The 16,054-nt window shown below is 40.3% G+C and overlaps 1 protein-coding gene across 1 annotated transcript in view; it reads right to left on the reverse strand.

Moving 5' to 3' along the window:
- Positions 1-5,573: 5,573 nt before the first annotated feature.
- SLC60A1 (solute carrier family 60 member 1) overlaps positions 5,574-16,054 on the reverse strand; it is a 51,812-nt gene continuing 41,331 nt past the window's right edge. Inside the window, exons 5-10 of the mRNA XM_020797519.3 lie at positions 12,514-12,629; positions 11,333-11,506; positions 10,615-10,762; positions 10,141-10,211; positions 8,355-8,475; positions 5,574-7,969 (exon numbers count right to left, since the gene is read on the reverse strand). Coding sequence (XP_020653178.1) covers positions 7,908-7,969; positions 8,355-8,475; positions 10,141-10,211; positions 10,615-10,762; positions 11,333-11,506; positions 12,514-12,629 — 692 coding nt within the window. The 3' untranslated portion in view covers positions 5,574-7,907. The remainder of the gene's footprint in view (positions 7,970-8,354; positions 8,476-10,140; positions 10,212-10,614; positions 10,763-11,332; positions 11,507-12,513; positions 12,630-16,054) is intronic.

Below are 16,054 nucleotides of genomic sequence, written 5' to 3' on the forward strand. Positions count from 1 at the left end.
GCCTGCTCAAGGTTGACTCAGCCTTCTATCCTTCTGAGGTCAGTAAAAGGAGTACCCAGCTTGCTGGGGATGGGTGTAGCCTGCATAATTAACTTGTAAACCTCCAAGAGATTGCTTGAAGCACTATGGGGCGGTATATAAGCAGCATGCTTTGCTTTTTTTTAAGCAGGCAAAGATAGATTCTGACCGTGTGTAAATGTCCGATGCTTTCTTTGTCAATTTTCCGGCTTAAATAATCAAGTGCTTTGTTGAGATTTCTATACCTAGGTCCTTGGTGTCCAGCCATTTGTTACCTCGTTTAGAGAACTGACAGTCTTTGGGGTTTTCTAAATCATTCATTAGTCTTGCTGAATTACATTGAGTTGCTATTTTATTGCATTTTCATATGTAATCACATGAAAACATGTCCATGTAACACTTTTCAACCTTGTACAAGAGAAATGTCTTGTGTTTAAGTTCTACTTTTTAAAAGTGAATATTAACAGATGCCTGTTTGGCTAAATTTTCTCTTTGAAGAAGGTTGTGAGACTTTCTGCTCTCTCTTTCACCACTTCTTCTGAACTTCTGTTTACATTCAGGGTCCTCACAATGTGAGTACAATGTGGTCCTGAAGAAGGACATGAGGATTCAGGACAGAACTTGCAAAAATGAAACCTGAAGTAAAATATCAACAACTGTCAGTTGCCTGACTGGAATGCTCAGTTCCTGGCTTTCTGAATCATAATTCTGATTAGTCAGCTGTGAATGACAAAATCAGTGCTTATGCACTGATTTATTTAAATCACTTAGCATTTTTGCATGAAAGAAGAAATGTTGGCTTAATGTCAGTTTGCAAACCAGGATCCAAAAGCACAGTGTGAAGTTGGTTTCAAATCCTGATTAGTATACACCAGCTGTAGCAGAGCCATCCAGTGGTGGTGCTGAAGGAAGGACCCAGGGCAGAGAAACTGACAACCCCAAATTCTGCCATGCTTGCAGTGGTGGAGCAGAAGTGGTGGTGGCAGATGGTTGCCATGCAGACTGAGGGGTTTGGAGATTGCACTCATTAATCTCAGCTCCTGAACTACAGCATAACTAATGTGAAGGTTGAGCATTTGAACTAGCGTCACTATCTACTGTGTTTTATTAATGTAATATTTTCTTTAGTTCTGGGCTGGGCAAATCGTACAACAAAACACAAACTCTGCATTCAAAGTTTCCTATATAAATAAACTTCCCCTGTTGCTTGGTCTTAAGTAAATCTTGTACCAGAGAAGGAAGGCAGTGGAGAAAATAACATTTTTGGGGAAGCTTGAGTGGTGAGTTTACTCAGAAGTCCCACTGATTTTAGTAGGTCTAAGTAAGTGTGCGTAATGTTATAGTCTTGAAAGACTGAAAGGGGAGGATGTTCGCACATTCAGAGGACGTTTCTGTTGCCTCCAATCTCCTATATATTTTGTCTACCCCTTTTCATATGCAGTGGTTATGGGCTCTGTTAGCTGATAGCCTGCAGGTGGAATCTTCTTGCACAGCTTTATGCTGCGTACACTTGATGACATCATCAGCCGCAGCTGGTTGAGGAGAAATAAAAGTTTTCTGTTCCACTCCCAGTTTTCAAGGATCCCTGGGGATCTCTTTCATGCAGGGGAGACCTCTGAGAGCTGCAGAAAGGGGGGGAGCATGGGAGAATTTCCATGAATAGTCAAGAATGCCATCCTTTCTATACAGAATGAGTTTTTCCTGTTAGCCGAGCAGTCCCATGATGTGTTTCACTATTCAAATTTTTACCTAAGAACCATTGCTTCAGAAACTGCTTCGAGTCAAGGATATAATCCTTCATTGGCTAGAGAAATACAGTCAAAATGTAAATCAGTGTGTCATTATTTACATCTATTTGACTAGAATTTAAATACTGTAGTTATTTAGGTATTCTTATGTCAGCCTGTGGAAATGATCTTTTTTTTTCTTTGAATACATCTTCCCTCCTAGTTTATCATTTTATTATTTTTTAGCTAAATGTGATTTTACCAATTTTTTTTCCAAAAAGTTTGTAAGCTGCCTTTAGTGTTCTCTTTTAGTGGAAAGAATGGATAGAAATGTAATAAATGTAATGAGTAAATAATAATGTCTTGAAAGAAATTTTCTTATACTATCAAAGCATAAAGGTTTGCCTGTGCATTCTAAAAGTTCTGAAGCTAGAACTTGGAAAAGTGAATTTTCTAGGATCTTCCATTCAGCCTGGCCAAAATCCAGACTCTAAAGTTTTGTCAAACTCAACCTAGTTCCTTCAGATTATGGAACTAATTTCATGATGCATTGTGTCTTGGACATCCCCAGGCACTCTTTTTTTAGGACTATAGAAAAACGTTAATCAAATTGATAAATCTAATTCAGTTTTTGAACAATTTAGCACAAGAGGCAATGTTTTGTTCGATTGATAAAGGATCCAGATACATATCTGGAGTGTGTGCTTATTATGTGTATTATGTATAGTAAACAAAGCCTACTTTGTAAACTGAGCTTTTAAAACTCCTTGCACTTTCAGAATTTATAGGGCTCTTGTCTTTTATACCACATTATATAGTATCAAGACCAAATTTAAAACTATTTGATATGATGTCACTTACTCGCAAAGTATCTTAAACTAATAATCTGAATCTAAGTTCATGTTTAATGTTATTGATATGATTGCACCTATAATTTTAGCATCTCTGTCACTGAAAGGGTTGTCCATTTGTCGTTCACGATCCCAGTGGGTCTGAAGAGAACCTTTGGTATTCCAGATGAGTTGACCTGTAATTGCCTTCAGCCTCATTTAGCATGGACAGTCATAAGGAATTGTGGGACGTTCAGTTCTAAACATCTGTAAGGTCAAAGGTTCTTTACCCTGCAATAGGTCTTTGCTTGACTTGCAATAGGTCTTTCGAGCTTGAAAAGTAAGCTTTTTGAAATTTGCTGTTGTAGATCACACAGTATCTAGCACTTAAAGTAAATGAGGAAACATACTTTTAGTTGAATAGTCAACCAAATTTAAATTTGATCCACCTTTCTTTCACAGGATCAGAAAAGAAATAAATATCTGAAATTGTTACCTCAGAATTAGACCTCTTCCACAAATAGATTTGTTCTCTTTTGAAGGCATTTCAGCCAATATCGATCAGAACATATTGGGGCAATGAATTTCATTAACATATATTGAGCACTAGTTTATTAACTGGAAGCTTTTTCTTTTGAGCTGTCTTCATATCTGGGGCTCTTTAGAAAGTGTGCTTGTATAATTAGTAGAGGAAGGGATCCTGAGGTAAATATACAGTTTATACTAGATGTTTTGAGCTGTGAGTTTCCCCCCTCCTTTGGTAGACTGTTTCAGAACTGTGCTTAAAGTTGTTGAGCATCAGTCTTGCTGTTCAATTGCACCATTTTAAAATATATGCTAGATTTTTTAAACGAGTATTTTATAAACTGTATATATATATATATATATATATAAATTGTCCTAAGTAATTTTTTAAAATGTCATTTGTATTTTTATTGCAGTGTTACCAGATGGCCTTATGTACATCACATTGCTTGTGATAGGTACAGTAGCATACTCAATCCTTTTGTTCTCTGTATTATGTAGTTACATGTTCATGCATTGGGTAAAAATATGTAAGAGAAAGCTAGAGGTTGTGAATGGCGGTGGAGTGAGGGAAACTAGAACACCGATTTTATCTCATGATGTATACAGTACTAAAAATCTTAAAAGAATTAGTGTAGCAGTTCTCAGAAACTGCCAAATTTAAGGAGCAGAATCAAACACAGTTAAGTCTATTGTTTTGAAATACCACAGAATTAATATTTTGAGTAGTGAATATATAGATACCAATAGGTAGAGCCCTTGCAATGGACCTCAAGTGGCTTTACAGCGATTCAAATTGGAAAGATTTCTTTCCTTTTCTTAATGGCTGGTTCCTGTTCCTAGAAGGATCTCTGCTTTGTTTTTAAGGTGGTTGTTCACTGGGGCTATGATCCTGCTCCAGGGTAGCTGATATAGAGCAGTTCGTACAAAGAGTTATGCTTGGGTTGTCAGGCTGCATTTATTACAAAGAGTAAGTAGCATACTGGGTTTGCAAAAGAGAAAAGAATTTCTTGTTCTAGTCTCCTCTTTGTCTTCACCCTGTTTTTCAAAGACAAAAGAAAATCAGCTGTAACTCCTCCCCACCCTCCCATCTGGGCAAGGACCGATGCCAGTGCAGAGGGTTGAACAGGCCTTGTGTTTGCCATGGGTGTTCTGCAATGTCTTTGCAGCTGCAGATATCCATGTTAGTGCAACTAAGAGAGAAAACAGACTCTCTCTCTCTCTCTCTCTCTCTCTGAGAATACAGCATTTGCTTTTTTTTTAAAAAAAAGGATTTGGCTGCCTGACTAATCAAGACTTTTTTATAATTGGCAAACATGGAGCTTCTTGCTATAATAGTTGTATGACATTTGCTGGGGAAAAGTAGCTTCTTGGAATCATGTTTCTTTAAAATAGAAAGAGGAAGCTTTGTATCTTTTATATATCCATTATGTTAACACCATTGTGTAAAAATAATTGTGGTCTGAAATGCAGTTGCATAAATAGCCAAAGCTTTAAGTAACTTTTCAGTGTTATTCTTTTGACTATAAGCACCTCTGGGCAAAACTTAAGGGAGACCTTCATAATGTCAAGATGTTGATTAGAAAGCTAAGGAAAAAATGGAAATGATTTTATTAAGGGAACTTGCCTTGGATTTGACCAAAAATTGTATCAAGTTGTTATTCAGGTGTTCAGGGACTGCATAGCGATACCATTTTGTGGCTTGACTTGGTTGGTGTAGTGCCTGTTACTCATCTAAACATAATGAAGGTCTTTCCTGAGAAATCAGGTGACTTTTTTTTCTATTGCTTAGACTTTTGTGCAAAAAAAAGGTGTGGCAATCTTTTTAAAAAAGGGTTGGGGGAAGTATTTTATTTTAAGAACTGACAGAGGGTTTTGCTTTGTATAATAATGCAAATTGGCTTTGAATATTGTAGCAAATCATGTTAATAAGTATGTGCAACCTGACTTCCAAAACAGGTGTATTTTTTTAAATAAATATTTTTAACAAAATTTGTCAATCTTGAAAGTCATCCTTTTCTACAGTGGGAAGAAAACAACATTGCAGTACAATTTTATAAGCCTTTGACTGTGAATATTTCAAATTGCAGCATTTATGTAATCACCAAGGATTCTCAGAACCCTGCTCACACATGCAATATTCAGCCTGTCTTCTGCTTTATGTGTGAGTGAATTCTTCTGTGTAAATGAATTTGAGTGATGCATTTTCATCACTAGAAACAACTGTGAGTCTTTCAAAGACACAGCTGTGACCTTTAAGGAAAACAATCATGAGACAGTATTAGGGTTTGATTTAAGAATTCTACATTGAAAAAAGATTTTACTTGTTAAGCCTTTTCCTTTTGCTGTTCTGCTTCCAGCTGTCTGACATACCTGCAACTGTTGAACTCATCTATGGAGGTAAAAGCATGAACTAGCAAGGGAAATCAGGTTGGGGAGTCAAATATTACAGACAGAATGGCACCCAAAGACATTGTGATGCCTAAAGCACAATCTTTTATTCACCTCTCCCCATAATACACCAGACAAGGTAGGAGAGCTTTAGCCCTGATGATCTAGCACGAACAGGTAAAGGCAAGCTATCAAAAGATACAGGCCTCCCTGGATAGTACCCTTTTTGTGGACTGGAATCTGTAAACAAAAAAGGTGCCATGCAAGCAGGAGCCTGCCACTTGAGACTTTGCCTGCAGGATTGAGAATGTGTACATGATATTGGCCATCATCTGTTTTCAGCAACTGAATCCAGCTTTGCTCTGGGTCCTTTCGCAACACATAATCTATGTAGAGTTTTTCTGGTTTTGTGCTATACTGATTTTTTCCTTTCTTCATAAATCATCAGAAGTGAAATACTGCACCTTCCATATTAAACATCCAATTTATTCTTTCTATGTAGACCACAGTAAGTGCAGCATGCCCTGTAACATGTGCTAACCTAAACTGGCCCATTTGATCTGTGATTGTAGATGGACTAGACAAAGGAGAAAAATACACTTTAATTCTGAGAGAAACTCTTGGTTGCTCAAAAAACCAGTATTTTCCCACACCATGAAATGAGACTATCTGCTGTTGTTGCTATATACAGTTTAAACTATAATTCATGTCTTGTCGTAAGTTATGATCTCAAAATACATATTTATTTCTGATTTTTTTACATAGAAAGTTGCACTCTAAACACCTTAAAATGTAACACCAAATAGTGTTTTTTTTTTTTTTTAAATATAAGAACAAGCAGGTATAAACATAGGCTTCTGCATGCCTTTCTCACTGTGTATTGTAGGATAAGATAAAAGGCTTCCAGTGTTAAGTTTATATCAAACAATGGTTTGGTTCACACCTAGCAAACTGTGGTTTGTTACAAACCAGGAGATGCTTATACTCTCCTTGCAGGTCTGGGAAGGAGGGAACATGAACACCCAAGCCTTGGGTGTACTTGTTCTAGTAACGTCTAGCTGTCAAGTGCAAAAGGTTCAATAACCCCTGTTAAAGGAGGCTTTCCTGCTTTGTCTTGTTGAAGATCATGCTTTGCTGAATCAGATTACAGTCAATTTTGTATTCTAGCCCAAGAATCCCACTGGCCGGTAGACACAAATGGTCCTCCAGAAAGGTTCAGTGTCCATGCTATACAAAAGCCAGAAGAACACACAAGCTCTGTAATCAAGGAAGGTGTATATTAAGGTTTAAACAACATGGAAATCAAAGATGAAAGTGCATACCCATGCAACATAGCAATCTGTAAGCTGACTGGAAACACAAATTCCTATAAATGTACAATTTTGAAATGAGCAGTGCAACAAGCCTCCTGAAGGGGAAAAACAAACTCTGAGTGAAGTTGCTGGGCCCCATCATAAGTCACTCCACGAGTTCATGCGACAATGACAATCAATATCAAAACATTCCTTTATCTACATACACAAGTATATCCATGGGACAGCATTTGCAACAAAAATGAACTTAGCATTAGCAGAACTATGTCTTGAAATTGTCCCAATACCTTCATTTATAGCAGCCATGAAAATGACTGCTACTGTCTGGATATTTAGTACCTCTCAAGCTCTACTCCTGGAAGGCACCTATTATTATATTGCACAAATGGGGGAAAAACTTGACATTTGGCTTCATGTGCTTCAGAACTTTCATACTTCATAGGAGTTAGGCCATTCTGTCTAATAAAAAAGTTAGGACCTCTTATTCCTTCTACTGTGCTAATTTTGAAAAATCAGCATACTCCAGCTCAACAGAGCTTTAGCCATCATCAGCTATACTATACCATCACCTGGACCATTCCACCACATGGACATAGTAAAATCTCATCTGAGGATGCAAGATTTGATTACAGAAACCCTGGGTCAAGATTTGATCAATTTTTTAAAAAAATTCTAGCTGGCTGTATACAAGCCCAGGGACAGAGTTTCTTTATTGTCCTGGAAGGAACAGTTTGCAGCTTATCACATTATGAAGGGGTATCCCCTGTATATACCTGCCTCCTGGTTATACTGCTCAAAAACTCTAGGAGACCCCCAACCCACCCAAGGCCTATAAAATGATACTCCTCCCCCCCCCCAACCTGCACTCCTAAATGGATGTAGGAGTTTACCAGAGGAGTTAAAACTTCCCTTCTGGTATTCTGCAGTTTGACTTTTGGTTCTTGCTGAAGTCAATTTTCTCTGGTAATAATGGATGACTGGTTGATGGGAAGAGTTGTAGCCAGCAAGTCTGGCTGTAGAAAATTCAGGTAGTTTTAAACCCTGGTGGCGAGAACAAATCTTTCAGTTGGAGAGTGGCTTGTGTGCTAGATCCAAATACAAACTTAGCTCTGATAAAGTCCATGTTCCCCTACTGGTGGTGGTTTGTCAGGTGATAGATCCATATCTGCAAAAAAGAAAAAAAAAGAGAGTTTCCTTTCAGTTCCTGTTTGGCAGCGACAGTGGCGGGGGTGGGAAGAAAGCACAAAAGCCATCCATTAAGAAAGAGAATACTACATGCTTTCTACCTATTTCCACCCCAGATGTGGATTTTTACTCCAAACTCACTTCCCACCTATAAAATAGGCTTCATTTTCCTGGACTACCGATCCAAAAGTAAAACGGCTGTTTGGAGGCTGGAGCATTGTGGCCCACTCCAAGCAGGAAGAAAGAACAGGAAGCAGCTGTAAAATAAGCCCTTCCTTGCATTTTTAAAATTCAGACAGCTACATGCTAGCACAGACACCCTTTTCCCTTTCTTTTCAGAAATGCAAGGGGCTGGCAGTTCTTACCTGATTGGGGATGAGGGTGCATCCTGTGGCAAAAGAGGAGGAAGATGTAGAAAATAAAGGCCAAGGTTCCAAAGATGGTGCCACAGACCAGGAAGCTGTAGCTGCCCAGGTCGTGAATGATCTGTCAACGAAGAAAAAACAAAGCCCTGTTGAAGCCCTGGAGTACAGCCTTAGAAACTAATGAGAGCAACACAGTGCCACGGTAAGCAAGCAGCCAGATTAGAGCAACAGCAATATCAAACTGCCCCAGCAGTGCTGACGGAGGTTATATGGGAACCATTTCCCCTGAGTGGGTTGTCTCAGCCAGACTGTCGGACCTTCCGTGGAAGGTGGCCATCTGTTTCCCCAGGGTTTCTACCTGCCAGGGGACTAATGGGAGAAAGCTTAAGAAGTGTACCAGCTAGCTTCTGTAAGAATGCCATAAACCTATTCCTTTTAAAAACCTAATGTGATTATAAACAGAAGAATATTTCCTCCTGTTTTCCAACCCGGAACATGAAATGAGGCCTCCTGTTCCCTCAAGAAAATTTGCATTGGTTGTGTGCCAGTATATATTAACTACATTTATATCCTGTCTTTCTTTACAGGAATTTGGGACAATATATGTTGCGCTCTCCACACAGACCTCAGTTTTCCTCTCATAACCATCCTGAGAAACAGGTTAGGGACTGAGACTTGACTCATCCAGTTCACTCACAAGCTTCATTGCTAAGTAGGGATTTGAGCCTTGTTCTCTCTGTTCTATTAGTCTAGTCTCACAAACAGCTGGCTGGATAGCTCAAAGGTATCTGGCTGCAGAGCCGGAGGTTGGGAGGTTCAATGCCTCACCATGTGTCTCAGGAGAACAGCCAGCCTGTAGAGCCTTGGGTGAGATACATAGTCCCAGAATGCCTCCAAAAGAGAATAGTAAACCACTTCTGAGTACAGTATGCTTAGAAAACCCTGGAAAGGGTCACCATGAACCAGGCTTGACTTAATGGCACATGATAATAGTTATTAATCACATTAAGCTACCTGAGTGATTTTGGTAGCTAGATGGGAGATGAATGAATGAATGAATGAATGAATGAATGAATGAATGAATGAATGAATGAATGAATGAATGAATGAATGAATGAGAGCTATTTGAGCTCAATGGGAAGTCAGCTGGAGAAGCTAGACTGGTTATGTTGCTGTTTGACTGTCAGTTGTCAACAAGCCTGGTTTTCCAAAACACTTAGAAAACATGAGCAGCACTTGCATAAATAAAGAATCCCCCCCCCCCCCAGTGCAAGAGCTCTTTGCTATTCCCCACCAGCTGCCTGCCACTTAGGATTGTGGAGGAAGTGATTCTTCAGACATTGACTATAGTTCCCATCAGCACCAGCTGGCTTGACCAAAGTCAGGAGAGTGGGAAGTGCTAGTCAAAAACATTTGGAGGGCTGGGCTTCTCCATTTCTGTATAACCAAGAGACAAGCCAACTGCACTACAGACCATGTTCAGACTTGGATATGGCCCAGTGGTAGACATTTAGATGGCCCTGGTTCAAATTCTTAGCGTCTCAAAATTAGGGTAAGGAATACTCCCATCTGAAACCCAAAAGGGGTACTGTCAACTCTATCCAGACAATACTGAGCTACACAGACTACCGACTATGCTCAGTTTAATGCAGCTAGCTGCTTTCCTTCTTATGATGTTCTCTGGCAAGAGTTCATGAGAATCCATCAGAAGTGGTGACAGATGGTCACTGGGTCATTTAAGATAGCTCACATCTGTTAGTCTTGGCATTTTGTCTAATGCACTTACCGACCCGACCAGCAACTGTAGAACCATCTCTCCAATTCCTGCTCCTGTCACCAACACAGTAGTGGCACAACCTGGAAATAGAAAAGACACAAGTTGCATTCTTGGTTTAAACCAGGAGTTCATATTTATTGGATTGAGCTCCTCAAGGGGAGACTCAAGCTTACACCAATTAAAAACAAGTGCAGATTTTAAAAAACACCACAAAATGATGTAATGAAGACTGCACCAACATAGCAGAATGCTTATGTCCCATCTTTAAACACACATAGAGAGCTTTTTCCATCTTGAGCATGTTTCTCTCAGGGAAACCAGCATCAACACTGAGGGCAAGTGGTCATTCACAAGTCACTTGTCAATGCAAGGAATAAACTTGCTTTAGGAATTAAAATAAATCTTCCATTGCGAGAGCTTTACTTTCTCTGCTGCAGCTTTTTTCCCCTTGGTAGAGAAAAATGGGAGCCTTGATTTATTTACCTTTATATTGAAGAATGTCTTCTGTGTAAGCCAACACACTAGGGAAAGTGCTGCTGAGAAACAGGCCAAGGGACGCTGTCCCCACAAATAAAAACACAACGCTGGAGGAAAAGATCAGTAGCAGGAAGAACGTTACAACCACTCCAACCTGCAATGATATAAAATGGAAAGACAGGGTGATCAACTGAAGCTCTAAAAAGGATTTATTTTTTTAACAAAATGACCAATATGGATCCAACCTAATGTTGCTATCATCATCATCATCATTGTCTTTTTATTCATATCAGAGCATTGTAGATTTTAAAATTATGGACATATAAAAATATAAGTAAAGTTCAAACAAATTAAAATATTAAAATGATTAGTCTCTTTTTTACTGCACTGGTTGAATTTCACAGAAAATCTGTCCCATATCTAAGCAGCTCGTGGTTAGCTCATTGCTATTTGAATCAGAGCATGAACATTTTTAAACATTTTATTCCTTTTTTAAGAACAATGGACACATTTTGGCAAAATACTGTAACAGACTAACACCACTATGTAATAGAGAGACAAAACATTTGTAGACAGGTAGATAGACAGCAAACACTGCCATTTCCAAATGAGATACTAGTTCCTGATTAGACCAGATAGTGCAGTCACAAGAATTTGCCTTCTTGACAAAAGTTATTCCTTCTCTGCAGCATTAACAAGAAAGAGGAGCCAGATCTGGCCGTACCACATTGATGAAAACCATGGTTGCTGGTTTCATTCTGTAGGACACAGGGATGGAGATGAGCCTGCCCAGTGTAATAAATCCCCAGAAGAGACTGGGCAGATAGCCGGCCATCTTGTGCCCCACTGAGAGGGGCTCCTCCACAGCATAGCTGTATACAAAACCAGAATACTCGCCCTGGAGGAGATATATAAAACCTTATGTCAGAATTGCTTGCACAGGCGCTTCTACAACATTGCATGTACCTTTCTTTCTTTCTACATATAGTTAAGCAGAGCCTGATGGACAGTAAGGCAATAACTACAAAAACATAAAAGCACACACTCCTAACGTCCTCAGCATAGTGCATGGAAGGATGACATGACAGAGCTTTAATAGAAATTATAGTGATATTTAACTAAGCTAGAATTCCACATGTTGTGAGGAATTACTGAAACTTGCAGCTTCAGTAACAATTGCACTGCCAGTCTTGGGCAATTAAATAAAGGTCCGATTTTCTACATTATAAGTAGCTGAAATTAAATCAAATGAGAGAATGCAAAATCAAATATAAATGACAAATGATATTACAGAGTGGTTGTTGTAGGTTTTCCGGGCTGTTTGGCCGTGTTCTGGAGGTTTTTCTTCCTAACGTTTCACCAGTCTCTGTGGCCAGCATCTTCAGAGGACAGGAGTTAGAACTCTTCTCTGTGTTCTCACTCCTGTCCTCTGAAGAGGCTGGCCAGAGAGACTGGCGAAATGTTAGGAAGAAAAACCTCCAGAACACGGCCAAACAGCCTCAAAAAATAAGTAAATAAATAACTAAAAAAAACAACAACAACCCTACAGCAACCATTGGATCCCGGCCATGAAAGCCTTCAAGAAGGTATTACAGAGTGTTTGTTTGAATATAGGTTTCACAAACTTTGGACTGAAGGAATGTTATCAATAATGACCTAGCAGCAAGTAAATAGTGTGTTGGACGGCAGAACAGTTACAGAACTGCTAAAAACAGAATAAGCTACTTTTTAGATGAGAACTCCCAAAATCCCCTTATGTTGCCACTGAGGAATTCTGGGTGTTACAGTCCAAAAAAGAACTTTTTGAACTCTGCAACACGAAGGAAAATGAGACATTCTAGAAAGAACCCATTCAATCTACTCTAGGAAACTATTGTGTAGATGCGAATTCAACACAGTCCTTACCAGGATCCCATCAGTCATGAAGAGGAGAAGGGCTCCAGTCACATGGACAGCAAAGTAGGAGTAAGGAGCTCCTCTGAAGTTCTTGCTCTGGCAGCAACCAAAGAGGTCATTGTGCCCTGGGAGAGAAGACAATGCCCTGTGAGCTTGGGTGCCGATTTGCGGTTAGTCAAGAGCTCTTTTGATTTGTACCACAGCTGCCGCTAAATGTTAGGAACTTTGACTCATTATAAAGGCTGGACAATAGCCATCACCAATTTTTGCTGGAAGTTTCTGGTTCTGCTATTAGTTTATAATGCCCACAGGCAAGAGAGAGACTTGACCTTTATTACAGGAACACAGGAGTCAGGAAGGGAGAATATTGTTGAACTGCTGTGTCCATCAGCCTTTGCCAGCATAGCTGGTACAGAGGGATAACAGAAGATGCAATCTAGCAGTGTAGAGTGGACCACAGATTTCTCCATCTCCAACATAAATGAGTAAACACTGATGTGTGTGTTGGAATGTACTTAATGTGACATTCAAGAGTTTGGATTCAAATGAAACTTGATTGTCTCATACATTGTAAAAATCATCAGAATTCTGCTTTGATTTAGCTTAGATTTCATATCAGATTAGTACACTGATGTTCTGGATTTTTGAGATATCACAGCAGCTTTAGAGGGAGAGGTTGCCTCTCAGATGTGGGTCCTCGTGTGCCCAGTTCCTCTCGGAGGTCCATGGTGCTGTCAAACCTTGTAGGTGTTTCCTTTTCAATTCGTATTCATCTTGACTTGGAAAAATCTTCATTGTTTGCGGATGCTCCTGCGCTGCTAAGGCTTCCAGTCACGGGCTATCTCTAACATCTGTTTCTGGCCTTATACTCTAAGGTCTAGGAAGATGGAGACTTACCCATCTATCGCTCAATGTTCTAGCTGTTGCATTGCCCCTTCCCCCTCCAAATAGGCATCTTATACATGTCATTTCCAGTTGGACACTTTTTTAGGACATTCATAATAAATTACATGTTGCCAAGTTGATTTTGACTTACGGCAGCTCTTTTCAGGGTTTTCTAGGTTTACCATCCCCTTCCTCTGGGGGCAACCTAGGACCGTGCAGCTTGTCCAAGGCTGGCCTTTCTTCCAGCAAACACAGTGGGGAATCGAACTCTCAGCTTCTGGCTCTGCAGCTGAGTATCTTACTTAATGGGCAAAATGCTGTTGGCATAAAGTTATGCCACATAAACCAGATTCAGCACCAGAAATAATTAATTTAAACTAGTTTCCTGTCCACCTGCCCTGCTCTCAGGTTCCAAGGCACCCTTTTGCCCCAGAGGAGCTTTTTGGGAGACTTAGGATGGAGTTGGAGCCTGTAATAGTCAAAGATCACCACCAGGTCACTTGCTGGTGGTCCTGATCCCAGCAGTGGCCCTCCAGTGGTGATTTTTTAAAAACTATTGAAGACTTCCCTTCCCCACATCTTGAGGCTCCCAAAGGTTTCCTCAAGACAAAAGGAAGCTCTAGGAGCCTCAGAACCTGAAAGTGGCAGGGATGGGACATATTTCTAGCACTGAGGCAAAATCAAAGTACCTGTTAGCCTTAAAAGATGCGATGAAGAATGTACCTCTGGCACCTTAACTCCCCATCTGCAGAAAGAAAACAAGCACTTCCTTGCTTACTACAAGGGTGGGGTGCTGTTCGCACCCAAAGGACTGCATTCCTTCATAGATAAACTTCTCATGGCCATATGCCAGCAAGGAAATGGGACGAAGCCACATTACACTAAGGAGGCGGAGAATACGTGCAAAAACTTGCATTTGTAGAATTCCTCACAATCACAGCGAGAATGACATACAGACAGCTGCAAGTCTGTTTTTGCACTGTTTTATGTGCAAAATTGGCTACTTTTGTGCATGACTACAGTACAAGGCTATTTGGGATACAAAGACACTCAAGAGGAGAGAACGTTTGCTGTTGTTTGCCTTAGCAAGACAAAGAATGTGTATCTCCCTGATTTACACACATGTGATCAATATGCACATACAGTAATTAGGCTATAAACAGTTTCTCCCCCCATTTGAAGGGCCTGTTTTCAAGTCTGGGTTTTGTAGGAACAAACAGAGTGATGTTTCTGGGGAAGGAGCACATGCAGAAAATGAGGTGGGAACAATGAACCTTTAACCCTCACAGAGGGGTTTAATGTGCTTCCATCAAGACTTTAAAAAGCCTCCCATTGGAACTGATGGGGTTGTTCTTTGTCCAAGGCTAACTGCTAGAGATGGGCAGCTGGGAGGATCCGCAGAATCACTAGAATCTCACCTTGGTTTAGTTCTTAAGTCCTTCAAATATGAGACAAGTTGCACACATGCACAAGATGAGGGCGAATAAATTGAAACTCCAGACCAGACAGAGGTGCTCCTGGTCAGTCAAAAGGCAGTGCAAGGAATAGGGATTCAGCCTGTGCTAGATGGGGTTACCCTCCCTCTGAAAACAGAGGTGCACAGCTTTGGGTGCACCTGGATCCGTCGTCTCTCAGCCTGGATGCCCAGGTGTCAACAATGGCCAGGCATGCCTTTGCACAATTACAACTAGTATGCCAGCTGCACTCATTCCTGGAGAGTTCTCTATCTGGTCACGGTGACACATGCCTTAGTTACATCACTGCTGGATTACTCTAACTTGGTCTATGTGGGGCTACCTCTAGGAAGGTTCAGAAACTCCAGCAGGTCCAAAACACTGCAGCCAGACTGTTAATTGGAGCTGGTCACAAGGATCACAGCAGTTCCACTGGCTGTCAATCCATTCCTGGACAGAATTCAAAGTCTGCTTGGTGGAGACACAGGAAAGGGCCTTCTCTGTTGCTGCTCCGAGACTGTGGGCTTCCCTTCCACAGGAGGCCAGCTTGGCCCCATCTTTGCTCTCCTTCCGCAAGCAGACAAAGAACTTTCTCTTCAGGCAAACTTTCCTTGAATGACTAGCTGTCTAAGACAGTTTTTAAAATGGGATGGATTTAATTTTTGTCACTTCTAAATCTGTTTTAGCAATGCTTTTACCTAGCATTGTAATGTAATACAGTGGTTCTTAACCTTTGTTACTCAGATGCTTTTGAACTGCAACTCCCAGAAACCCCAGTCAGGACAGCTGGTGGTGAAGGTTTCTGGGAGTTGCAGTCCAAAACTCCTGAGTAACCCAAGGTTAAGAACCAGTGATGTAATGTTTATTTAATTCTCTTTTAAATATTTGAATAATTTACCATTTTTAGCTTTTAATGATGTAAGCTGCTTTGGGTCCTTTTTTAAGAGAAAGGCTGGGAGGGGGAATGAAATAGTGTAAATAAATAAAGAATGTGAATGGTATCTAAATAGGATGCAAAAGACTTTCACACACAGCAATTTCACTCAGAAATAAGTGAATTTTGGGCAGCAGTTGAGTATAGTTGCCTTCACATCTGATGGAGAAGCTTCCCAGAAGCCTTGGGCTGAATGGTAGAGGTTGATCCCCACACCATGTATGCTGAATATACACCTGTGGCTCGATATTGTACTTCATGTGTCTGAAGAAGTGGA

This window comes from Pogona vitticeps, chromosome 4 (assembly GCF_051106095.1).
Source record: "Pogona vitticeps strain Pit_001003342236 chromosome 4, PviZW2.1, whole genome shotgun sequence".
NCBI lineage: Eukaryota > Metazoa > Chordata > Lepidosauria > Squamata > Agamidae > Pogona > Pogona vitticeps.